This window comes from Pocillopora verrucosa, chromosome 1 (assembly GCF_036669915.1).
Source record: "Pocillopora verrucosa isolate sample1 chromosome 1, ASM3666991v2, whole genome shotgun sequence".
NCBI classification, from domain to species: domain Eukaryota; kingdom Metazoa; phylum Cnidaria; class Anthozoa; order Scleractinia; family Pocilloporidae; genus Pocillopora; species Pocillopora verrucosa.
This window is the reverse complement of record NC_089312.1, coordinates 32,895,191-32,921,137: the sequence shown is the minus strand read 5'-3', so window position 1 is coordinate 32,921,137 and position 25,947 is coordinate 32,895,191. Positions and strand designations below refer to the sequence as shown.

The 25,947-nt window shown below is 36.9% G+C and overlaps 4 protein-coding genes across 6 annotated transcripts; 2 read left to right on the top strand and 2 right to left on the bottom strand.

The window, feature by feature from the left end:
• The first annotated feature begins 274 nt into the window (after nt 1–274).
• LOC131772557 (neuropeptide FF receptor 2) lies at nt 275–1,443 on the top strand. Its single transcript, XM_059088492.2, has one exon. The coding sequence runs from the start codon at nt 304–306 to the stop codon at nt 1,354–1,356; it is 1,053 nt and encodes a 350-aa protein (XP_058944475.2). The 5' UTR covers nt 275–303; the 3' UTR covers nt 1,357–1,443.
• A 1,888-nt stretch (nt 1,444–3,331) lies between these two features.
• Nucleotides 3,332–5,315, bottom strand: LOC131772562 (uncharacterized). Its single transcript, XM_059088499.2, has 3 exons — nt 5,084–5,315; nt 4,310–4,450; nt 3,332–3,603 (listed from the first exon to the last, which is right to left on the bottom strand). Exons 1-3 carry the CDS (start codon nt 5,279–5,281, stop codon nt 3,490–3,492), a joined length of 453 nt encoding a protein of 150 aa, XP_058944482.1. The 5' UTR covers nt 5,282–5,315; the 3' UTR covers nt 3,332–3,489.
• A 528-nt stretch (nt 5,316–5,843) lies between these two features.
• On the bottom strand, nt 5,844–15,390 carry LOC131772547 (meiosis-specific nuclear structural protein 1). Its single transcript, XM_059088480.2, has 13 exons — nt 15,252–15,390; nt 14,904–15,125; nt 13,971–14,030; nt 13,155–13,222; nt 11,991–12,093; nt 10,699–10,928; nt 9,819–10,035; nt 9,136–9,185; nt 8,920–8,977; nt 8,448–8,570; nt 8,189–8,323; nt 7,731–7,856; nt 5,844–6,755 (listed from the first exon to the last, which is right to left on the bottom strand). The coding sequence occupies exons 1-13, from the start codon at nt 15,252–15,254 to the stop codon at nt 6,645–6,647; spliced, it is 1,506 nt and encodes a 501-aa protein (XP_058944463.1). The 5' UTR covers nt 15,255–15,390; the 3' UTR covers nt 5,844–6,644.
• A 277-nt stretch (nt 15,391–15,667) lies between these two features.
• LOC131772493 (RNA-binding protein with multiple splicing-like) lies at nt 15,668–24,826 on the top strand. 3 transcript variants are annotated; one of them, XM_059088401.2, is made up of 13 exons: nt 15,668–15,882; nt 15,979–16,056; nt 17,936–17,974; nt 18,887–18,898; nt 19,331–19,393; nt 19,960–20,098; nt 20,730–20,793; nt 21,456–21,534; nt 21,900–22,054; nt 22,301–22,370; nt 22,567–22,607; nt 23,179–23,248; nt 24,174–24,826. In XM_059088401.2, the coding sequence occupies exons 1-13, from the start codon at nt 15,853–15,855 to the stop codon at nt 24,213–24,215; spliced, it is 882 nt and encodes a 293-aa protein (XP_058944384.1). In that variant the 5' UTR covers nt 15,668–15,852; the 3' UTR covers nt 24,216–24,826. The 3 variants fall into 3 exon arrangements, with proteins under 3 accessions (XP_058944384.1, XP_058944387.1, XP_058944385.1); XM_059088404.2 differs by having other exon boundaries at nt 23,179–23,283; XM_059088402.2 differs by having other exon boundaries at nt 23,179–23,287.
• Nucleotides 24,827–25,947: the final 1,121 nt, after the last annotated feature.

Sequence of the window (25,947 nt, the reverse complement as noted above, 5' to 3'; positions counted from 1 at the left end):
TTTTTCCACCTGATAGAATTTTCGACCTCCTGTCCATATGTGAACAGTCAGAGCTTAGTACTTAGTTCGTATGACATGAAGCAATACCATATGAGGTACAACAATAATTGAGGGTGAAGAATGGTTGTGTTTATCATATTGATGGCTTGTGACCGAGTCTAATTTTCTTCTTAAAATTGATTGACGTTTGATAAAGAATTCATTGTTCACGTCATAAGTGGATTGAATAGAGCTTACATCTCTATTTAAGAAATGCAATTTTAACCCTATTGACACAGAAAACTTTCCTTTGGGTTCAAAACAATGACTAATTTCACTGAACTTCACCATCATTTTGTCAACCAAACAAAATGTCCTCGCGCTGTCTCTGGGGCTTTTACAGCATTTCTTTTGATTGCCAGCGTATTTTCCTTAGCGGGAAATCTTCTCGTGATCATAGCCTTCATAAAAACTCCGACACTAAAATCAAGAACAAATTACTACATTGTCAACATGGCAGTTTCCGACTTGGTGTCCGTTTTCTTCACCTGGCCGCTCTTTGCTACCGAAGGGATGCTAAAAGCAGATGGAAGTCTCATTACAGACATTGAAGTCTCCGAATTTTTTTGCAAGCTTGGGATTTATTCACGCGCTGTTTCGTATGTGGTTTCAGTTGCAAGCCTGGTGCTGATTGCCGTGGACAGATTCACTGCAATTGCCTTTCCACTGAAAGCTGTCGACATTACTAGAAGGATTCGAGCCTTTTTCCTCCCTTTAAGTTGGGGGGTTCCTTTGTTGGTTCAAATTCCCTTTTTTATTTACAGTAAAATTGTCAAAACAGAACGGTACACTTTTTGTAGAACCGTTGCGAAGAGCTCGATGCTGCAAATCTACAGTTTGGTTGGTTTTTGCCTGGTTTATTGTATGCCGTTAACTGTAATATTTGTTCTCTATCCTCTTATTGTAAGACGCCTAAAGAAGCAGGCACAGTTTAATATAAGCCATAACAGACAAAGAATTCTCCAGTTAAAGATCAAAAGGATTCGACAAAATCAAAACATAGTGAAGATGTTTAAATCAATAGTGTTTGGTTTTTTTATTTGTTGGACGCCCATGTACGTCTACATGTTCCTAAAATCTCTTTATCCGTCAATATTCGACAAAGATAGATGTCTCGTAATGGTGGGTTTATTCTATTATTTCTGCCCATTGCTTAGTACAGCAGTAAATCCCTTCATTCTTGTTGCGTTCAGTTCTCATTTCCGTGCCGCTGCGAGGAATTTATGCACGTTCAGTTTGTTTCGGAAACTCTCATTTTGCTTTCCTCTAATACGTGTTTCACCGAAGGAAAACATTGCACTTCCTGCTCTGAAATGATGTTATCATAGCTATTTCATTATTAAAGCAAGGCCAGATATTTGTACTGAGTCATCTCATAAATGTAAATCAACCAATTTATTTGTAAAAGAGCTTTATTTCTCATGTAAATTAGGTGATGAATTAAATATTCTCAGATCGTGAATCTGTCTCATAATGTTCCTAAGCTGGCGAACGCGCAGATATTGGCAGATGCTTTTGGCTCATCCGCTACGTTCCTTCAACCAGATGCTACTTACGGAACCCGAAGATACACAACATCTACAACTACAGTTGTTGTGGGCCAAGCATCAGTTTTTTGGCACTCATCAACTACCTAAAATGCTTTCATGACGTTTTGAAAACATAAGAGGCCGCTTATCAAAACAAAGTTTAACCGTTGTTTAACAAAACCGCCTCCTAAACTGTCCTGGGTTTAGCTGAACCTTTTATCTGAACATTCATATTTGCGAATAATTTCAAGAGGGCCAACGGCTAGCAGTATAAGGACGCTCATTTAATGAGAACAAACCCCCTTATAAAGAATACACAAGGCCCACTGCTTGCGTAAAACTGCGGTTTGGATTAGACCTCGCGTAAATAACCGGTCCAATATATTTACTTAGGGCAAGAAAAGAAATAAGATCACCCAATGCCAATTCCTCTTGAGATTCACAAAGAGTAATCTCCTAACTTTCCATACAAAATTCTTCCTTTTCTTAAATTAGTTCACTTCGCATAAGAATATTCTTTTTTCTAGTCTTGAGTAAACAGCGTTCAGTATGTCACGTTCTTACCATTGAAAAGAAACATGCTGTTTGGATTTGATCTAATGGGTTTACTTAATGCATAGTCATCAAAGCACGTTTGTAGGCTATTTTTATCGACGTTAAACAGGAAAGCAAGTATCAGGCAGCCGCACGGAAATACTAGGAGATGGATTTATCGTATTTCCCAGAGCCTCATTTATACACGCCTTAAAAGGAAAGTTTTAGAAACAAAATTGCAGCCAACAAAGCTTCTTAGAACAAACCAAGTTTTGATGCGATTCCACTGGCTGCTTGCCTTCATCAGCTGTTTAGCGATTAAATTCATTAAAGGGGGTAAGTTTCTAAAGAAATTGGGGTGCTGCGTCGGTGGGAGAGTACAAGGTAATTTGATATTATCAACTGAGTCGATAGCGTAAATTGGCTGACGCTCCAAACGTCAACTTTCAAACTCTTTGCATTGGCCAATTTACATTATCGACTCAGTTGATACTACCAAATTACCCTGTTTATTAATTGATTCATTTCTTCGTGCGATTTCATTTTTGTAGTTAAAGTAAAAATGGAATGGATGTGGATATAACATAGTGTCTTTATTTAGAATATTCAACAATTACTCACCGAAGTTAAAGTGATGAATATTTAACGAGCCGCGAAGCAGCGAGTTAGATATCCATTACGTTCACCGACACCGAGATGAAGGATTGTTTTATTGTATGTGCTACTGCCAAAGAAAAATTTGTTAATTTCTGTCAATATATCGAAAAATAGTCGGAAAGTAAACACTTGACGCGCGATTTTGTCTCTTCTGCTGTTCAGAGGTGAATAGTACTCCTCAGGAGAGGATGTACTTGCTAATCACTTCCAAACCAGCCAATTAAAAAAGTATTCTTCACCACTGAGGTCTATAATAAATGTGAAAACGAACCTACTTAATAGAACAAAAAAATTTTACACATTTAGGAATAAGATTTAAAAAATTTACGGAATACTCGATAAACAAATTAGCTCTTAGCATGAAAAAAGTAACTCTGCGCAGGAGCCAAGTGGCCGACAAGACTTTTCCGGTCTACGTAGTACGGAATGAGTAGGAGTGCTGCTCTTCCCCCTGGAACAGACCCGAAAGGGAAACGTAACAAGGAAACTCCGCCAGGGCATTGACTAGAACAACGGCGGATGGTGATTTGAGGCACGGTAGTTGACTATATAGGAACAATCCAAACATTGCGTTTAGTATTTTTATTTATTTCTATTATCTGCCTGCATGAATACATGAATAAACATAACCCAAAAGTAAAATTTGAACCTGATTGTAAATTAGCATCGTGTTGATCGATATCGTCTATTTGTCGCCATGGTAACAGTGTAACACTCACGTCCGAAGGAATTACTCCCCTCCAGCCAAATCAAAGCATCTCTTCATGCGGACGAAGCAGCACAACTCGCCAGCACAGCTAATGGAAGCCTTCCTGCACATTTCAAGCAGCACAAAGCAACCTCTCTGTTGGAGATATGTAAATTACGTTATTCTAAATAGTTTACTCTTTTAAGAGAACCAATGACAAAGAAATGTATTGTAATGATAAATTTCTAGGGCGCTCTCTCCATTGGCTCGTGATTGGTTTTAGTTTTGCAACTGATTGATTGAGAGAGTAGCGCACGTTTCCTGAACCAAGGTAAAGGCGAAACATGGAAAAAAATCTCAAGAGTTATGTTTTATTAAAAAAATTCAAAAAGTTACCAGCAACCGAAAAATCATGATTCAGTGCTTCACTTCGTTCAGGAATTGTTAAACAATGAGGATCTCAGGTTTCCTCGAAAAGACCATGGTCAATTATCGTAATCGTCAACGTTATCACCATCGCTATCGACATCGTCATTATCGTCGTCGTTGTCATCATTATCATCATCATTGTTATTATTACCATTGTCATCAGTATCGTCATCGTTGTCATTATTACCATTATTATCAGTATCGTCATCGTTGTCATTATTGCCATCGTCATCAGTATCGTCATCTTCATCATAACCACCATCATTAACATTTATCGTTATCGTCATCGTTATTGTCTTCGTCATGGTCATCCCTATCATTACAGTTATTGATGTTATCACGGTTTTAATGACAGCTATGATGATGGTGATGATTCACATTATGACCGCGATTGCAATTCGTGACATGTGCGTAGAGTGAGTCAGGCACTCACCACCAAAGGAGGAATTGAAGGAAGAGGGGATGGTAGTTTTTCCTTTGCGCATCCGAAGAATTTATCCAGACATTTAAGCATTTTACACCTGTCCTCCCCTGCTCTCCTCCAGCATCTGATTTTTCTTTTAATACAACGTTTCTGTTAAAAGAAAAAAAATGAACATGATATCGATTATGATCAGAAAATGGAAAAAGAACTTATAATCTTTTAAAATTCTAATAAAGGGAGAAATGAATCGAGGTTGCAGACGTATGAAAATTGATTATTTTAGAATAAACGCTCAAATGTGCTCTCCTTGACAATCGCAGACGACTTGTTTGAGTTAAAGATAAAAATGCAAGAGGTAATTTTGGTTATATTCAGTGGCCCTAAAATATTAGTCAATAAAATATGTTCTAAAATATTTTTCAGGCAGATTACCGCCCCGTTAGCTTGTTAAGGGTGTTTCTTTCCCCTTTTCTTTTCCTTAAGGACCACATTTACCATTTAACAACACAAAATGAATACGTTTTACTACTACAGAAAATAGTAGTTACTTAAGAAATAGATAGCACTTTCTATCGGTATTAGGAGAATACGAGAAAAGTTTGTAGGTTACTCACCTCCTCCTCCGATAGGAAGTGCGATCAATTACTTTTTATAACATAGACTAAAAATGTTTCAATTTTGCATGGGTTTACCGTCGCAATAAACGATAGGTTTCTAACCAATCGGGGCGCTGGTAATAATTCAGTTATTATATCTAACAAACTGGTTGGTGTTTTCACTTACCAAGAAATCTGGTGGCTCTTCGTGGTCATTGGCAATAAGAGTTGTTTCTGGTAATCCATTGTCTCTCACAGCCTCGGCCATTTTAAGGTCCTGTTGCTCAGTTATGAAATTATACGAAGCCCTGTAAATTGCCACTTCATTGGAGAACACGTGCACCGCGAAAGCTGCCAGAAGCAATAACGCAGTGAAAGACTTCATGGCGACGAAATGTTATCAAGAATGCTGTGTCGAGGCAACAAACATGCCTTGATATAGTCTCGGAAAAATCTCATTTAATTTTAAACTCTGCATACAGAAACAAAAGTTGATGCCAAGATATTAGCAATGTGTTTGGACAGCTTCCGTTGCCGAGTGCTCGCTGAGATTAACTTCACTGTCAAGCGGCTCTAAATTTGCACAGATGCTAAAGAACGAACCTATCTCATTCTAAAGGTAAGATTCCCGCCCAGTTGGAGAAGTGTTTAATTGTGTTATCGCTGTCTCCGTCACGGAAGCAAAATTTGTTTTAACCATCAAGCGCAGGGAGGAATAACCTCAGTCCCTTATGGAGATTCGGACGACATACTTTCCGATTTTTGTGCGGTCCACTGAGATACAAAGAATTTGTTGAAAAGCTATATCGTCTATTTGGTTCGCTTTCACTATAGACTGAACATAATTTAATATTCGCAGTCCAAATTAAAATTATACATTTTTACTTTTTATATTATTTTAACTATAAAAATTTCACAATTATTAAAAGTATTTTTTTATTGGGGAGGGGAACACAAAAAAAGTCTTAAAGTTTACAAATATGACATATGAGATTAAAAGTTTGTCTTTCTTTAACATGAAACCGTAAGGGGTACTTAACTTTCAGACGAAAAAAATACTTAGTTAAAAATATAAGATAACTTGGTTTAATTAACCCAACGAAACCTTTGTTATTCAGATAAAGAGCAGCAAAGCAAATTGCTTTTCCATGTTTGCCAATCAGTGTAGGGATACAATAAGCAAAAGATAATTAAAATTTAAAACTCATCTGCATGAGCACAAGTACTTAAGTCAAGATTGGTGTAACTTCTGCATCAAATTACGTAAGAGAGTAAAACCAAAGAAGTTCAGGATACTTTTGAAACTATACTGCCAATTGCCCCCACATTTGTCAAGTGACCTATTCATGGTATTTCTTGCACCAGATGCATATTGAACACTTAATTGCAAATATGGAAACAGAACACAAGCAGGAGATACTACACTTCTAGTTCGTAATATATTTGTAAAAACAAATAATTTGGTTTCAAATATTTATTACAAAAGATGCTAAACAATGCTATTTACATTTGAACTAACTGCTTCAAATTGATATACTTTTCCATAACCACCTAAGGCATATGTCTCTAACACTGACTAAAAAACCAAAGCAAGCTTTACGATAAGTTTCCCATTCTGAAAACGCGGAAATATTCAATTTCAACCTTTTACGGACACTATCTGGAGAAAGAAATTCTTATGCATTGTTTTGACATTAATAATCCTTTTGAATCTGGGTCGATTGCTGTAATTTCCCAATAAGTTAACTTTAATAACTTCCGTCGTCATCGTCATCAAAGTAGTCGACTTTTCTTGCTCGGTATGCGTCTTTGAATTGTTCATCAAACAACTCAAGATCTTCCTCGTCACGTAATACACCCTGATGAATAAAAATGAGATAAATTGAGGTTAACAATGTTTTTAGATGACAACCAGAAATACTGTTGGGTTAACTTTGTAGTCCTATTTATTTCTGTAGGTATAAGCAGAACATTAACCATTATTTTTCAACGAGGCAGAGATCTGCCTTTATTCTGAGAAAACCGTTAAAGGAGATGTGATAATCAAAAACCATACGCATTTTTCTCCTTCAATCAAAAAGTATATGTAAAAATTTACCACTCACCGCGTTTAGAGTTTCGAAAGAGTTATATAACCATTAAAAAATTATCTTCATATGAGCTACGAATTCGACTATGAACGCCAAAATCAGTTTATCCCCACAAACTGCTGCTGCTCTGGTTATCACTACCACCTTATTCAGTTTGTGCAAGAATGTTTTGTGTTTAGTTTCCAGTTGTTCAAACTGATGATTACGAGGTGAAGAAAAGAGTGAGACTCTGACCGTAGCGTCCCAGATAAGCGACTTGATAGACAAAATTCAAAATGGCGTCGTTCGTGGTCGGATTTATAACTCATTTAAAAGCAATTTTCGTTAGGTTTCTCTTTGGGATCTCAAAACGCAGTACTTTCGACAAGCGGAGACACAAAGCAATACTTTTTCTGGACCATAATTTTCCTTTGAAAAAATTGCTTGAATGGTAGAAAAGCACCGAAACGAAGAGAGCAATCCACATACACTGTAGAGACGGGAAGGCTAAGGATGGAGAATGATGGATTGAGTATTTCGAAATTTTTGGCTCAGAAGCCTTTTTCAGGCCTTTTACTGAGTTTTTCAAACTTGAAAGGAACTAAACCTAAGCAATCAGCCACGTTCGAAGTGTCATCTGGAAGGACGAATTGTGCGACAAGTAGACGACGTAATGTAATACAAATACTACTATTGTGCTACATAAATATCAATAACAGTCAAAAGACACAATAACAGAACACAAGAGGTATAGGAAATATCCACCTTAGGTAAGAAACCAAGAAGTTTGGAGGCGTGTTCTTGCAGCATCCTCTGTCTTTCTCTTTCAATAATTTGCCTCCTGTATTCCTCCATTCTTTCTTGTTCACGACGAGCCTCCAGTTCTGCTTCCTGATAAAAAGGAAAAAAAATAATTTTCGTAAATGAAACAATCATCAACAAAAAAAAAAATAGAGGACATTACACGGCCGCGCGGAGATACAAAGCTTCGAGTGTTGAAAAATGTTTAAAATAATGGCCTTTAGAATTTTTGATTTCGGAAAAAACCCAGCCATAAGCAAAATAATTTTTTTTACATTTTTATATGTAACCATAGCAACAGTGATCTTTTATGACCTTCACGTGTGAAGAAACATGTTTTCGCGCGAAAGCTCATTTGGTATTTCATTGGTGTATAATAAGACAACATATCTGCTGCTCTTAGAAGAAACGTGTCGTCTAACCCTTTCCCTCTGGAACTGAATTCTCCTGTCCTCAATCAGTTTTTCTACTGCTTTCTTGTGTTCCAATTGCTTCATTCGTCTCTTCTGAGCGTTCATTTGTTCAATTCGGTCATCTTCTGCGAATTTCTCGAGCATCTAAAAGAGAAACATTTTTAGTGTCAGCAAACAATGGTGGAATGAGCACGATTCCTCTCAGGATATCAGTCCGGTCAGTGGAGTAAAACGCATCGAAGCGCAAGCAACACTTCGTGTAGAATACCTTTCTTCTGAATTCGTCTTCTTCTTCCCTCTCTGCTTGTCGCTTCATCTCCTTAAACTCAAGTTGCTGTCTACGCGTGCTCTGCAAGTCCAACCGTTGGCGAAGCCTGTTTTCAATCGCCATCTAAATAAGGATAGAAGCAAAACGAAGAGTCTCAATAAATGCGCCTTCATGATAAGATGCGCGTGGGAAATTAAGAGCATTTCTTTTTAGATTTGTTATCTTGGTGTTTTCCTTTCATTTAACATAATGAAATAATCCTTTAGTAGATTGGCCAGTAATCATTTTGCTCTAATTTTTGTTATTCACATAAATTTTCAAGATTACAATATTTTTTTCACTTCATTCGTTCCAAAACAGACATCTTTACACTTTCCTTTCTATACAGTTGAAGTTCCAAAGTTTAGTCACTGAGGATGAAGGAGATGCAATGTATCACAACAAAATTAAGGAGACTAAGAAAAGCCTTTACCTTTTCCTTCTGTCTCTCCATTTCCTCTTGTTCCTCGAGATACAGCTCTGTTCGAATTCTGAATGGAAAAAGGAAAAAAAAAGAGATTGATGACACCGTATAATTAACAGTTCCATTGAAATCAAATATGCAGTTGCACAATCTTTAATCCTTCATTCCGTTAGTTCGTTTGTCCAAGCGTCAATTGATTATCTGTTCGATTTTTCTTTTCTGTACCTTTCCATTTCTTCCCTAGCCTCGGTTTCTTCTTGGATTTGTTTTGTAAGCTGAAAGGAAATACGTACGTTAAAAAAAAAAAAGTTTTAACATCATTTTTTTTCTTCCTCTGCACATTAAATTGCACTTAACACAACAAATTAGCTATAAACCATTCCCTTTAGACAAAAAAGAGAGCGAAAACCACCATTTGCGTTTAGTTTGGGTCTCTCGTTCTATGTTAAAACTGTACTGATTATTCTTCAAGCCAGAAAACAAAATTCAACAACTCAACAACGCTCTGACCAGCTCGCTTCTCTCTAATAAGCCCCCTCTACCAGCCTATCCTTAAAACAATCAGTTAGCGTAAAACACAGGGTACACATTTGAGCTGGGTAGCGTTGCAGGTCAAAATATTCTAGCAGTTTAAAACCTGTCGTAGTTTCTGTAGATAACATAACATAACCAAAGAAAAGCAAAGCACGCATGGCGGGAGTTCAGAGTAAAAACAAAAAAACAGAAAAATAAAATAACTCAAACTGCGGCCCTCGATGAGTTCTTATTAAGTCTCTCCCTCTCTTGGAAGTGTCCTTCTCCAGTATATTCACCTCCCCTACCGGAAAGCCCTGGGAACTAATGAGCCCTCAGAAGGCTCATTACAACACACACGCTAATACTCGTCATAGTATGATCATAATACCGACCTTCTGTTGCACAGCTGCCATACTCTCTTCTTGCTGTTTCTTCTTCTCCATTCTATCTTCCTCCCGTTGCTGTTGCACTTTTGCAAACTCCAAAATGCGTTCATTCTCCTCCTCCATCAAACGACGCTCGTGCGCTTTCCACTCAGCTCGCTTCGTCTTGAACTCTTCAATGTACCGCTGAGTAGCCAATTGTTTCTGCAGTCTATTTTCAAGCTCCCTTGTGACATTAACAATGAACAGTTTTGAGTAAGCACTTTTACCGATACATTTAGCTATGTATGGGTTAAGAGTACGTCTCCCTCTATCTGTTTAAGAGACTACTCACTACTAGTTACGAGTTCAAATTATTTGTTGTGTGTATGTGTTAAGCCAGTGTAGGAGAAGGCAGTATGCGTGAACGTCTTGGGTACATGAAATAACATGTACCCCTCCCCCCCCCCTTCAATAACAATGTGTGCTAAACTGAAAAAATGGTGTACACTAAATAAATGTTTGATTTAGCTTCTAAACACGAATGAAGTCACAAATTACAAAACTATAGAGCAATTTCCGACTGATTGCCGAAAGAAAAAATATGCGAGTGCATTGGTTTTGCATTGATTCGCTCTGTGATTGGCCCAGAAAACTTGCGCCACTTTCTCAACCAATCAGATGCAAAACTAACTCCATTCACGACTTGCATTTTCCGCGCTTGAGGCAGTTCGGTTTTGTTTATACTGAGTTCTCACTGGCTCTTAGAGGTATTTTCCTATCTCCTGATTCCCCGTTGTGATCACTTTGGTTTGGTATTGCGACACTCGATCGAAAAGCGCTATAATAGGCAGTGCCAAGTAACCGAAGAACAAACTTAACACCTAAGAGTGAACATCTTGCTACACACCTTTGATCTTCTTCGTAGATCTTCCTCACGATCTCATCAATCATGAGCTTTTCTTTCAGGAATTCCTCATAAGCCTCCTGTTTGCGGCGCTCCTTTTCTGCCAGCTGCTTCTCAAGTTGCTCCTGATAACGGACACTTTCTTCCCAGCGTTGATTTTCTTTCACTCGTTCCACTTCTTGTGCTCGCTTGTATTCCTCTTGCATCTTAACATGTATTTCATCATCCCGTTTCTGGGTTCGCAAAACGGGCAAAGGAAAAGAAAGAAAAGAAACAAATTGAGAAAAAGATATTTTCACGAAATGTAGAACTCCTCTAAAAAAAACACCTCTTCATCCTCTACGCAAGTGCCTGATTTTCAAATTGACCTGAAACCTACAGAAACTATCAAAGATATTCTGCCAACTTTCACATAATGCTGAGATCTCTAAACAATTAAAACACATATTTACATTTGATCTGAAACCCACAGAAACTATTAAAGATATTTCGCCAACTTTCAAACAGTGCTGAGATCTCTAAACAATTAAAACATATTTACATTTGATCTGAAACCCACAGAAACTATCAAAGATATTCCGCCAACTTTCAAACAATGCTGAGATCTCTCAACAATTAAAACACATGTTTACATTTGATCTGAAACCTACTGGAAACTATTATAGATATAATAATAATAATAATAAATAATAACTTTATTTAAGTGTCAGTGTATTTTAGCACTGCTGTGCTAATTGGGGACACTGTAAATAAGGAAACGAATATCGTAAATGAACAGAAACTCGTTAAAAACCCCAACTGGTAGGAGGCAGACCAGTTGGCTATTTACAAAGCGTGCAGGAGTTGAATTCGGGGCCACCGAAGACAAATCCATCCAGTGGCAGGGAGGAGGACTTGAACCCGGGACCTCCGGCTTACAAGTGCAGCACCCTAACCACTAGGCCACGCCTAATGATATCCTTGATATTCTGCCAACTTTAAAACATTGCTGAGATCTCTCAACAATTAAAGCACTCATATTTACACAATGTAAGGTGGACATTACTTAGCAGAGGACTCATGAAAAAGTTTCAAATTTTCAAAATATTTTTCAATCAATGTAAATACAAACAGTTAACTTAACTTGAGGTAGAAAAGTACAAAAACTAAGGCTAACTCAGAAGTGAGAAATTATTTTCCCATAAGAGTCAAATTGGAGTGAGATTTCATTCTACAAGCATGAGAATAATGAGATATTATAATATCAACACCAAGAGCACATACAATTTGGAAAAAATGTCAGCATTACACCTCACCTTACTGTCAAGTGCCATGGCTCTCTTCTCAGCCAGCTGAGCTGCTCTTTCACGATTCATAAATCCTGCTTTTAATTTGGCTTCAAGTTCCCTCAATTCAACACTAAAAATATTAAATAAACACTTCAATCTTTTATCTCATAAAGACTTTATTTGTATGATGGTTTTCAAAGTATAGTCCTTGTTCAGTGAGTTCACTGCAGTTTGGTATACTTTTAGATGTCCAGATAGCTGAATGCTTTGGGAGCACAGTCACACTAATTGTGAAAAAATTTGCATTGTCCCAACCAAAAGTGTAACTTCTTTCAAGCCAGAGGTACAAGGTGTCACATTACACCAGAGAGGGAAAGAGAGAGTGGCTGGCAGAAACTGCTATACATACACGTACATGAATATTTAATTTAGAGAAGGGTCTGACAGTTGATTTGAGGGGTTTCTTGTAACATCTGAGTGTTAAGCCAACTGTCCATTTCACATCTTTTTATAAATACACAATTTTTGGGAATAAAAAAATTTACTGGAGGGTTTTGCACCCTCTAAGAAAGGTGAATGAATATGATGGCAGGAACTTTTAAGTTCAAAGCTGTAGGGTGCTTTTATTATCTTTTTTTAATTGTATAATGCCTTCTTTAGCCTGGTTTTCATACGTTGGGAAAAAGGACCTGCAATTTCACTGTTCCCAAATTGTCCCTGATTTTGGTGATATAATGGGAAATAGACAGGTCTCATTACCAAATTCTTCTGCATGCTATTTTTTATTTGTGACTCAGTGGTACTGTAGCTAGGGATGGCAGCTTAGCCATTCCTCTTTTTACCTAACAGTGACAGTAAAAGTTTTCATAAATCCTGAATGATCAGCAATCATCACAGAATTCTGGGGCATTTTCTGGATATTTTCTGGGAAATAGAAATATTCCAGATTTTCCCAACTATCCCAGACAGTTTTCGTTTTTCTGAAACATTATGGACTTACTGATCACATACTCAGTGATTGCCTGAAATTTTCTGAACTTGTGAAAATAAGGATCTATTTATCTCCATTCCCCTCACTACCACCACTGACAAACAAAACTAATGTGTATATTCACTTCTTTGCAGCAAAAATATTTACCAAAATTCATACAAATCCACTAGATATTGCAGTATTAGACGATAACACATTACCTATTTTCTCGTATCTGCTGCGTCAGCTTCTCTTTTCGAAGACTCTCTAACTTCATCCTTTCAAGCTCCTGCATGATACAAAATTGATACAGATACTGGTTTAACTTTAGGTGACTGATGATCAACAAGCCAGGCACATTGACTGTACATGGTCTATCTTTTAATGAAATTAAAAAAACATTTAGAGCCAAAATGTGACCTCTCGATGCTTCAAAGGGCCAACCATTTGTTTAGCATGTTATTGATCAGGCAGTTCTAGTAAATAAAATAGATGCACAAGTACATCAACACAAACTGCTTTAAACTTTGAACTTCCAAAAGTCATTAACAAGTAACATCTCCCTATAATATTCACACAATATTCAGCAAAAGGTAATGAGGATACTCAAATCTATCAAGTAGAAGTTGTTAACAAATTTAAAAGGAAATGATTAGCACCTACACTGAAGAGGTAGGAAATTAACAATCATATCTTGGGAGTTAAAGGGTTTAGACTTACTTTAGTTAATACATACATTTTACATTCCACAATTCGTCATAAGTTTCTCTAGTTTTTGTACCTACCATACTCGCTCTATACTTAAAATCAACACTGACTGTATTTTGCCCTTAGACTAAGCAATGCAATCAGTGTAACAGTGTTTAAAAACAGCTCTCAGTTCAGGAAGATCCTCTGTTCAAGGGGCTAAATACCAATATTGTACACCCTGTTTAAACTCAAGCCCTAAAACCTGTACCCTACTTGGCAATACTAACTGGTTTAGGCCTAAAGGATGAAACATCCACCATTAGTATTGGGTCAGTGTGTGTACTAACCTTGGCCAGTCTTTCTTCCTGTTCTTGTTGTCTTTCCTGAAGAATCTTTTGTTCTTGTTGCTAGTGAGGAAACACAGTATCTGATGTTAATTCTGTGTAGTCTCATGTTAAATGCATGTAACACAGTTTAGGCTTCCTTAAACAGGAACCATTGCCTTTGGGAAGCAAAAAAGTTCTTAGTTGGCTGTTTCAGGCAACAGCTGGCCAATATCTGATTTCACCTTGAGGTTCATGAGTAAAGCTGTTTACTCACAGCTAAGTCTGAAGGGAGCCTTCACTGTAAATACCAAGAAAAGTGTTTTCAGTTGAGCAACAATACCAAAAATGACAAATTAATGTCCACTTTGCCAGTTTGTATCTCATTCTGTCTTTGGATGACATACATATTTTTCAGTATTAAGTGAAACAGTTTGAAATTTCAATCCAATATTCAACAATGGGAACTACAGATAATATCAAGTAAAAGAAATAAAATGGAACCAAGAATTAGATCACACAACAACTTGTTAGAGCAAGTTCCATGACAATCCCCAACTTCATCTGAGTAACTGTCACAGCCCATTAGGCTTTTGTCCTGAGAGATCTTAAATTGCAACAAGGCATATGTCTGCGAAACATTAGATTTGTTTTCTATTTGGGTAGGGGGGGTATACACTTTCAAACCAGTTTGTTTTGATTGTTCTTTTTTCCAATTTAAGATGTTGTTTAAATAAAAATTAGGAAGTAAAAACTAGAGATCAAACTGGTGTGAACATGTTTAATCCCAGCAAAAAATTTAAACCAGAGCATACACATTTCTGCTATAGATATTGGGATCCAGTTTGCAAACAAGACGCCGATTACTTGATTGCTAAGTACGAAAGTGATCTACTACTTGCACGCGAAAAATTTACCCACTGTCATAAACAGATACTGAAAAGGAAAAGCCTTTACTTTTCTGATTCCTTCGTCCATTTCTCTTTCAGTCGCTTCCTGGTGAAGTCTACGTAGAAATCGTTTATTTTCTATCCTTTCTTCACTGGACATGTTAGCCTCTACAACACGTTCCTGGTTGATTCGCTTCATTTGATCTTCCCGAGCAATCTCTTTCCTTCTGTTCTCAGCAAGGAGTTTTTGCTGTTGAGCATGACTTAAGTTCATTCTTCGAACAGATGCCTTAAAGGAATTACAGAAATAATAATGCATTAAATGGATGCAATACTGAGGAAAACTCACCGTACTGAGTCATAGACAATCACCACAACTAGCAAGAAAATATCGTACAAATATGCTACTACTAACCATAATATTAACACCAAAGAATTAAATCAAATCCAAAGCGTAAATTTAACTTCTGGGCCACTTTCAAATCCGTGAAAATGCAATATAAGCTTACTAAGACACTACTAGCTCTGATGGACCACCACAACTACGATCTACTTGACAAATTATGTTTGTTGCTGTAACAACGAATGGGCCTCGTTTGCATGTTCGCCTCAGTTCTCCAAGTGCTTTTCCTCGGCCTCGCATCACCTCGGAACAACGACTCAGCCAGACTGGGTCAAAGTTACCGCTGAGTGCACACAAGTGCAGTCCATTGTTTTCTTGCCCAAATATAATTGTTGTCATGACAACTAGAGCGTCTCAGTGGGATTCTTTCCACGCGGAGCTTTGCACTGGAATGTCACGCGGGAAACAAAATTCTTACGTCATGCCGAGTTACCTGTTGGTTGTACCTTGCAGCTGCGGGGAATAGCAGAGGCCATTTTAATATTGTAGAAGGTTGTAATGCTTTTCATGTTGTTACACTGCACGTACCAAGCACCTCTGCACCTAAAGCACTAGCTTTGTCACTGAACCGAGTGAGGTATCCGCACAGCACAATTGAGGTGCAACTAGGCCCATGGACACCAAATCGACTTCAGATGATGAGGTTTGAGCACTTATGCCGCGCGCTTTAGACACGATAGATAGAAGTGAATTCACCCACACCCTAGCGTCCGTAACATATTGATGCTTTCTTTTCTAGGTTCGAACCTTGTTCGTGAGCGGCTTGCCAATCGATGTAAAACCTCGAGAAATATACCTCCTTTTCCGAGGCTTCAAGGTACGCTGCGCTTTCTTCGGCACAAGTGTTTTGTCGCTAATATTTTCCGTACAACATCATTTACGGCTCGGCTGAAAATGCCGAAAAGCGAGACATTAATCTTGAATGGGATTCGATAGGCATCAATCTAAATTTCTCTTAGACAAATCAGCGAAATAAATGAAGAGCTAAGTAAACTTATTTTACCGTTAAACGATTTAAATGACTGTCAATGTTTTGTAATCGACTTGGGCAAGGTCGCAGGGTTCAACTAGGTATTGAAAGAAACAAATGAATATTGAAAAGCGTTCGTTTCCCTTCGAGAAGCTTAAATGTTATAATAGCACGGTGCTATTTTCGTCTGAGCCTTACAGCTGCGACATAAGAGTTATTAGCAATAGTTGCAACAACTTTATGTAACTTTTGGTCTCCTGCAAAGTCAGAAGCACAGATTTTGGCAAATATTTGCAGTGCGTCTGGCGCCGCCATTATGAACGTACACGATTTATGGTGTTAAGCTAACTCATCTTTTATGCAAACAAAAAACAAAGAAGCGGCTTGCGAGTTCTCTTTTATTCTTCACAGGAATGTACACGACCCTAAATTTTATAAATAAACGAAGAAGTCTTGCGAAGTTTGCCCAAATCAGAAACTGCCGAATTACGTTCAAAACGAAGAGGGTTGGCAACTTTGCGCAGAAATTGAAAGTTGTAATTATCACTTCGCTATGCTCACGATTCCAGGAGCAATTAAAGACAAGGAAAGCTAATTAGGTGCTCAAAAAGAATAGACAGAATTTGAAAGCGGCATGTGGTTAGAACATTTGCATGGAAGGTGATTACTTTGCGACCAAGTTGGTCAAATTAGAGATACATCTGTTACAGATCCACTTCGTAAACCAACCTGACGATTTAGCTTCGTTTTAGTTCAGGTTGTGATGCATATCTGAATAAATTGTTTATACCTCGTGTAAATCAAACACCATTATCGCGACTGACTGAGAAGTACAAGGCGAAAACCTAAGTATCGTAAATACTCGATTGACGAAACCGTAGACCTCCCATTAGTCAACAGTTGAAAAGAATTAATTTGTGCTAGGCCCGATTTTGCTAAATAGATAACGGTTTATTCACTAGACATCGAAATTCACACAATACGGTTTGAGTGATATCAGGAAAAACTATTGTTATTCCGAATTGATCTTCTTGAAAACATACCATTGTACTAGCTTCAGTCTTCTTTTACGACAAGATCGACTAACACACCGTACTCGACTTTTAAGCAATACTGAGAATATGTATCATCAATAACTCAATCATTTCCGTAGATCATAATATAACACATGTAATTTTGCATGTTCAAGATTTATTTTTGCGTGGAAGCTCAAATGTACATGTGTCCTGTGTGTTTTAACACCGGCTTGGAATACAACGATAACTGAGTAGGCGTTTTTTTACGAGAAGATTTATCTCATTCCCCGGAACGAAACAATGGGTGTTTTGAAAATACATATTCAAGTTTGTTTTCAATTGATTTGCTTCCCTTCTTTGCATAAAACATAATGTTGCATTTACAAATATTCGATCCTTCGAGATCGGTCTGATATCGATCACCAACAACCCAGTATCGCCACATTAAGAAGCATTAAGATATTTTTGTACGACTCTCGTTTCATGCCAAAACCTGACAAACAATAAGTTTTGTCTCCGCTTTTTCTCTGTTGCAGTTACAACAATTTTCTGCATTTAGAGATGGTTTTTAATTCGAGATCTTTGCGTAAAATTAATTTTTTTTCTTTCGGAAATTCTCGCAACCCACGCCAGCAAGATAATACTGTATTGAGAGCTGGCAATTTTCGCCCAGCGTGGAAGACTAAGAAAGTTTGTTATTATTGTTCCAGGGTTATGAAGGATCACTGCTTAAGCTTACAGACAAACAGGTAGGAATAATAATGATAATAGCAGGGTGGAAGAAACAATTATTAAGCCAACTGTGTCTCACTCTGTTGAATAATACATTTCTACCTTATGGTTCTCATTTCTCATTAACTCTGGGCTAAATAGACTCGCAATGGGTGTAGCGTTTGAGTCTTAAACAAATTGAATCATAAAAATACGTTAGACGTAAATCTACGTGAAGTAGAATATTTGGTATCTTTTTGCAAAGGACCACTTTTCGAAACCAATTTTAACGTGTGCCGTTGAATCTTCCAACATTCTGTTCTTGGGGTGGAATTCAACCTCGGGCCTCGCTGGTTTCCAGGCCGAGTCGAAGTTTCGAATTTAAGATGCTGCACTCCATAATGACAGGAAACTTTCTAGACTGCAAAAATTCAGTCTAAGCTATCAAAAAATAATATCTTAAGAAGTTTTGAAGTTAAAGCCTTTTAACTCCTTTTGTGGGGGGTAATTAACAATGTTAATCCATCCAAAAGTGCTCAGGGTGAGTGTTGGTATGACATGAATTCCTTTAACAAAACATTCTGAGGCAAGCTGTGAGCACAGAAAACTTCCAATAGCTTTGCTGCAAAGAAAAGTATTCAGCGATATAATTACCATCCCATGTGGTCTTGCAAGGCTACTGAATAAATTTTCTGTGCGGGAAATTGTTTCAATAGTGAGCCGGTGCTTCTCTAGGTTCAATTTTTTTTAACTCACTTCCTAAATGATAATTAGAAACAAACTCACTTGAAAAATGGCGGACATGAAAGCTAGCTCTTCATCTTTACCTTTGATTCTTCCTACAGCATGATTAAATACAGAAAAATAAAGTTTCTAACAAAGTCAAACAATCGCTCATAATGACCAACTTCTAAACCTCTTGTATATATTTTTTTTTGTCATTACAACAGGGAAAACCTTCGGTAAGTGTAACAATACTTATCATTCAATTCTCTTCGTGAAACTTGTAGTTCGTTTATTGATTGTGACACTGAAAAGATGCATGCATCTGATTGGTCCCTGAGAAACCATAATTGATTGTAGACTAAAGATAAAAAAGTCAAATTACGAAAATACTCTGACTGAGCAAATTTTACACCAACACCTTGAAGATAGAAACGTATGAAATTAACTTTATGGTTTCTTGGGATATTTCATAATAATCCAGTTAAGTTTCCAGAGGAAAACAAATAATGTAAGAAGTTTATGATGTTATCAAGTATACCCGCAGTGAGTTCTTTGCACTTTAGTACCCAAACACATGTAACTGATAGGCGTTTCAGTGTGTGTCTCGTTATAGCAACTTATATTCTTAGTAATTTCTGTCTGAAAAACAATTCATCTTTTGACTTTAGCCTGTTGCATTCGTCACGTTTGAAAGCAGAGAGGAAGCAGAGGAGGCTAAAGCTTCGTTGCAGGTTAGAAAAAAAAAACAAGCAACTAATTTATTGTGTGCCCTATACTGGTGAACGACAGAATATAGCTCTCACCACAACTGTTCAGTTATTTACGTTATTCATACAGGTTGGGCCTGTTCATCTTTAAAGCTGTGTTAAATGGGGGCCTGTATAAATAAACGAAAACAAGCTACGTTCCCTACTATTTGCGAGAAGTGCGTTTTTTTTAACGTCCCCTGCCAAACGCACGCAGGGGTTGACTAGAAAGGGGTTGTACAAAAAAAAACACGCACGTACCGATTGAATAGTTGATATTTGGGAAGTAAAAATGTAATCTGTTGAACTACACAAAAAAAATTATAAATGTTTAGAAACCCATTTTAATATAGAAAAATTTAAGACAACTATGCCCATATTTCAAAAACTAGACCAATGCCTTTCTCAGGAATAAATTTTCAATCCAGTATTTCTATCCTTAGGGTAGTAAACTGAACATTTCGTACAGTTCTAATTCTTTTGTTAGTTTACTTTGCCTCAATTAAGAGACCATTCATGCTTTTTTTTTTCTTTTAAATATTATTATTAAGGGTGTACGATTCGATCCAGATGTCTCGCAAACGCTTCGTTTGGAGTTTGCTCGCTCCAATACCAAGGTATCCAAGCCGGTGAACAAACAGGCTGTGTTAACTTCCGTTCCACCCTTCTTTCCTCGAGAGCCTCAGCTCAGTAAGTACAAATTTCAAATATAATACGATCTATTAACAAGTTTTATCAAGGACTTATTAGTTTGGTACAAATGATTTCAACAACGTTGTCATCAGAAAAAGCATAAACAAAAAAAGAGGAAAAACCTAGATAGGGATTTATTAGTATATATAACTACACTCTGACTATATGCCCGGCAGCTGAACAATTTCCACAGAACTTCCACTGAAAAATTTTCCCTTCGAGTGTCAGATATATAGCCCATTCACGCCAGCAATACATGTTAAAGTTAAACCGTGTTTAACTTAATAAAAATCAGAAACAGAGAAATAAAGAACTAAACTTTCCATAGGGTTAAAGCAGTCGGTAACTTGGATTTTAAATTTGCTAAATTTGAAGTCGACAAACACTAGTCTAAGCAGCTTAAGTGAAGGAAACAAATTTAAACCGTGTTTAACAAAACGTGTTTAATAAATGTTTCGACTTTAGTATGAATGAGTTAATAATATACTCACCGCGTGTGCTTATGCTTTATGTTAATTGATTCGATTTTGCGCTGTCCTCTTTTCTTTTCGTGACGTTTGAGGTTATACCCCTTAGCGATTTCCACCTTCCTCATTGTCTCTGCGTTTCTTTTCTTTCTTTTTTTCAGTGCATACAGAGCTTGCTGCAGCAGGATTTCTGCCGGGACCAGAGCCGAGCATAGCATACCCTGCGTGAGTAAAGTTGAACTAAAGTCTTGATCTAAAAAGCACTCTGAAGCGTTGGCAACTTTGTAACATGTAAGGTGCAGTAATGTGGCCTACATTCAGTGAGAATCTTACTCAAAATGTGTTTTATTGCATTATTACTTTGCACAATGACTTTTGCAGAACTTTCTGTTTCAGGAAAAAAAAAACTGTTTGTTTGTCTGAATCCACAAATGACAGAGAATTGTTTTTTATAATATTGAGTTATATGTCTTGTCCATATCGATGAAATTTTCGTGCGTATAACGCTTTCCCTCTCACCAAGCTCAAACCCACGACCTTGAGGTTGGGCCTTTTTTTCAAAATTCAGAGGGACTCTCAACTCGAGGGCGTGATAAATCACTTCTCCCCTGATACAATTAGCACGTTAGAAATAATCAGTTACCGTGCCAAAAAGAGTAAGTACAGCGCGTTTTAAGCACAACTAAAAATGATGAACCGGTCACACCTTGAGGATTGTGTAACGTCTAAGTGTCGGTTTAACTTGTTCCAAACTTTCGCACAAGTTAGGTGCGCAGTACTAAGAATCAAGCAAAAACTACTTTCATTATAAGAAAAGTTAAAAAATAAATAACTGATGATAACATCTCGTAATGCAGTTGATTCTTCTTGTCTTGTCATTCCAACAGGCCAATATTTAGCGACATCATGGCAGCTACAGCTCAACACACTTTCAATCATCATCCCTCAAGTATACTGCAGCTACAAGTGCGTCTTACTAACTCTTACATAGCAAACTGAAGGCGTCTTTGAGTCTAAAAAGGAGAATATTAGTTTTTTGAAAGAATTTCCTTAACGGTCACTGATTTCATTAAGTCTGTATCCTGCAATAGCAAGTATGGTTAAAAACTAGGGAAAGACCTCTGGAAGTGTATGGAAGCCCCTGTATTTCGTCGGTATGAATGAGTTTCAACGGAAGGAAATCCAATTTATCAAATTTTCTCCAACAAATAATCGAGATGAAGAACTAAAGACATACTAAATGTAATAATTCATTCTATATATTTCAAAGTAAAGACAAGATAGCAGGGCTACCAATATTTTGTACTACCTTTTCTTTTTCTGCTTTGTAGGCGTTCCCGCAGCACCATCCCATCATTCCAGCACTAGCGTCGCCAACATCTCTTCATCACATGGCCAGTCTGGGAAATCCTCCATGTTCAACACTCTTTGTGGCCAACCTTGGGAAGGGAAGCTCCGAACAAGAGTTAAGAGATCTTTTTGCTGAGTAAGTTAACAATTGATTGAACTGCCTCATGAATCATGTCTGTGAACACTTTAGGGAGTTGAAGTTCCAGCTCCCTAAATGTTACCGTCACTTGAACTGTGCAGTGACTTCAACTCCTTTCCCAGCATCCAACATGTATTTTTTCCCATAACGTAGTTGCAAATCAAACAAACTACATTTGCATTTCTGCGCGACAGTTTGGCTTTATGCTTTCCTTGTATTATTTCTTTCTCTTTTTTCCTTTAGCTTGCCGGGCTTTCGACGCTTAAAAATGCACAGTAAAGGGAGTAGCCCCGTCTGTTTCGTGGAATATCAGGTATTTTTCTATTTATTTTTATCAGTTGCTCATTATTTACTTAATATTTGGTTATAGTGATAACTCTCATGAGATACAGTAAACATAAGGACACAAATTTCTCCGGAGAGAAAAAATACTTTCACAGTGTATTTGTGATGATTTTTGCGACAGCCATCTCATTGCTTGGCAACCACTCTTTTTCCCCCTTTTCAAGGATATCTACACGGCGACTCATGCTATGAATGTTCTTCGAGGGTGAGTAGTGAGCATGTTTTTCAGTAGCCACCCTTTCGGTTTATCTAACAACGAGGTACAGCTGCACATAAAAATTTATCTCGGAGATTAAGACAAATTTTGCCAATTTTCCTTTGAGAATTATTGTATCAGTATTAATAATTACAATGATGATTTTCAGAGCATAACATGTCAATTTTGTGTCAACTTGTTTAGCCATAGTATAAGCTAATGGAGACACTGAAGTAAACTAAAGTAATCATTGCAGTAATCATGTAACTGCATTTTCTTTGAGCATCTTTTTTGTGAAATAAAAAAAATTGCAAAGTCACCATAGATAAAAAATTGTACTTCGGTATCATAATCGTGGGGTGGTAATAGTGAGATACCAATTAATCCTCGACCAATAAAAATGCCCACGTCTCTTAAACTACCCAAGCAATTGTAACAAAATGTGTCGTTATGAAAAGTAAAAATTGAGGAAGGAAGTCAGTTATTGATCTAAACTAGGCCCTCAAAATAACTTTTTTAGCAAACACGGAGTTTTAAATGTCTATTTTCTCATTTCAATGTTATCTTTACTTCTTTACAGCCATATCATGCAGTCGTCTTCAGAAAAAGGAGGCATAAGGATAGAGTACGCAAAAACCAAAATGGGCGAGGTACATGAATGACTCTTTGTGTCACGCCCTCGTGTGTAGGTACATTTATGCGTGTTGTGCCACTTAAGGTAGTTTTATCAACTTTTTAGAGGTTTGGCTTGACTTTGTTTTTTAATTTAGTGTCTACTTTTCTACGATTCATCAACTACCATCACTGAAATCAACGCTACGATTACTCATGGTTTATCGTTTTCATCGCCCTCCTTAGAGCAATTTTCAATTCAGTCGATAACAATCCGAGACTGCATTGGTTTTGCTTTATCTTGCTCGGTGATTGAACCAGAAAACTCGCACCAATCTCTAAACCAATAAGATTCAGTACTAAAATCAATCACGACTTGGTTACCCACGTTTTCCTGCACTTTGGCAGTTTTCTTGGTTTAGTTTAAGTTCTCTTTGGCACTTCAGGGTATTTCCCTTTCATCTAATTGGCCTTGTAATTGTTTTGATTTTGGTTTTATGACAATCAATCGAAAAGTGCTCCTTCCTTCTTACTTTCTTTGGTCTGATTTTGATCAATAATTTCAAAACTGCTTCATTTGTAAGTTAAATTACACGGTAATTCGTATTCATTGTAGCTACAGCTGTGTGTAAGCCCATATCTCTTTTTTTAGGTTTTTATTATTTTATTTTTACTATTATGTTTTGTGAATTCCTTAGATAGGACGACGAATCATTTACAATACTCCAGGCATCTTTATAGTTACCAGCACTGGAGAACTCATGAACAAATTTTCTTCCTCTGAGAAAACTTTTAGGAATTCATTTGCAACCCCAGTGGCCTGTAAAAATCTGTTTTTTCTTACGGTTTTACAAAAATTTTTAACATGTGTCCTGGTAGGCATTTTAACATAACTAGCAAAAAAACATCTAAGCCAATTTTGGCAGCTGCTGATTTTGAGGCCTCTTCTTGTCCTTTTTGCAGGGCAGGATTGACGGTATGGTCGCAATACCGATGCAATATTGAGACAATATGGAAAAATTAATGTTCCATTCCAAAAGCTGCTTCAGTGAGAAATAAGAGAAAAATACCAAGAAATAATCTAAAGCTACAGTGATGTTTTAGAAGATATTTGTTAAGAAATAGATTGAGCTAATTTATTGCAGTGTTTGCCTGTAAAAATGAACTGAAAATCAGATAACTAAGTATTTATGAAGGAATAGGGCTTTTTGCTGGCACGAAAGGGTCTTCGGATTTTTTTTTAGAAATAACTGATATTTATAACCCTGTTGAGCCGGCGAGAAAAAAACCATTTTCTTCTCATAATCATAAAAAACGAAATTCTCGCTTCTGGTAGAAAATCTTCAGTTTGAATGTAAAAAAGGTTATAAGAAAAAAAGCGAGAATTCTTTTTCTGAAAATGTTATATTTCCTTCTTATTTTTGTTTTTATTTTTCACAAGTGGCTATTTTTCTTAACTAGATGGGAATCGAAATGTTCCCTGTTCCGATAAAGGAAACACAATTTTTTAACTTATTCGAAAAGAGGTGTGATTTGATTTCATCTATTTCCAGGTTTCAATCCAGATTGTAAATATTATTATTAATATTTTACATTAAAGTATTGAATGAAACCAATATTACTCAGAGTTTTTACTCAGTTATCGCTGGATGAAGATCATCTTTAAGCAATTTATCTTTACTTCCCATTTACCTTTGTTTAGCCGTCGGTAAACGTCTAAGCAATAAACTGTGCTTTCAGTCAGGTGAATCAAGGGTGCTCCATCTCTCCTTTTGGCTGCGTATTAGAACTAGAACAACCTTGCGTTCACTCCTCTTTCTATAGTGCGCGAATCACATTTAATGTGTCCCCCAAGACCAAGAACTCTGCGTATTCTTTCCCTCACTATATATTGCGATAACAGTTTCAGCAGCTCAATAAAACGCACATATTACGTTTTTGTCGTCAAAATGATCACAATCGAAGAGCCATTGCTTTCTATGTACTAAGTTAACCTTTTTCAACACATTACAAGAAATTTTTAAAATAGGGATCATTTTTAACTAACAGTTTGGTTTCATCTATGGGGATTAGCTCATCTATTACTAATTACTTACAGATTATGAAGTAATCAAAATATGAAAATAAAGAATATTAAAAACCGGTTAGGATTGAATCAATACAAAGCCTGATTATTGCAGATAATGGTTTTAAAAATTTGAAAATAAAAGGAAATAGAATTAGTCCTTCTTGGGATGAAAAGAAGTTTTCCTTTATGAAAAATAAACTGATATCATAAGCTGAGATTTAAATTAGTGAAGTTATAATGCATTTTCGATACCTGTCTGGGAATCATGTCTAGCAATCTAGAATGAAAAGTGTGAAATTACACAAACATTCACACAGCATCGAAATGACTCAAACATTCCCACGGCACCGATAAGCATTTTTATAATACTTCATCTTTACTTTCTCTGTTGTCAAACTTAAGCTTATTTCAAAACACCTTTTCGAATGTAATACATGTTTACTAAGTGAAGTTCAGCTTTGCTCTCTCACATAGTACTTTCGCTAAATTTAAAAACTCTATCATTAACGTTTTTGCCTATCTAACCTCTTTTCCGCTTTTTCGCTGGTTACAACTGATTTGTTTCCTACCGAGAAATAGCGTCATACAGATGAAAGAAAGCTCAGCGAGTCAGTAGTGTATATCAGATTGCTCTTCGTCTCATACAAAGAGGCTTTGATTTTCATTGTA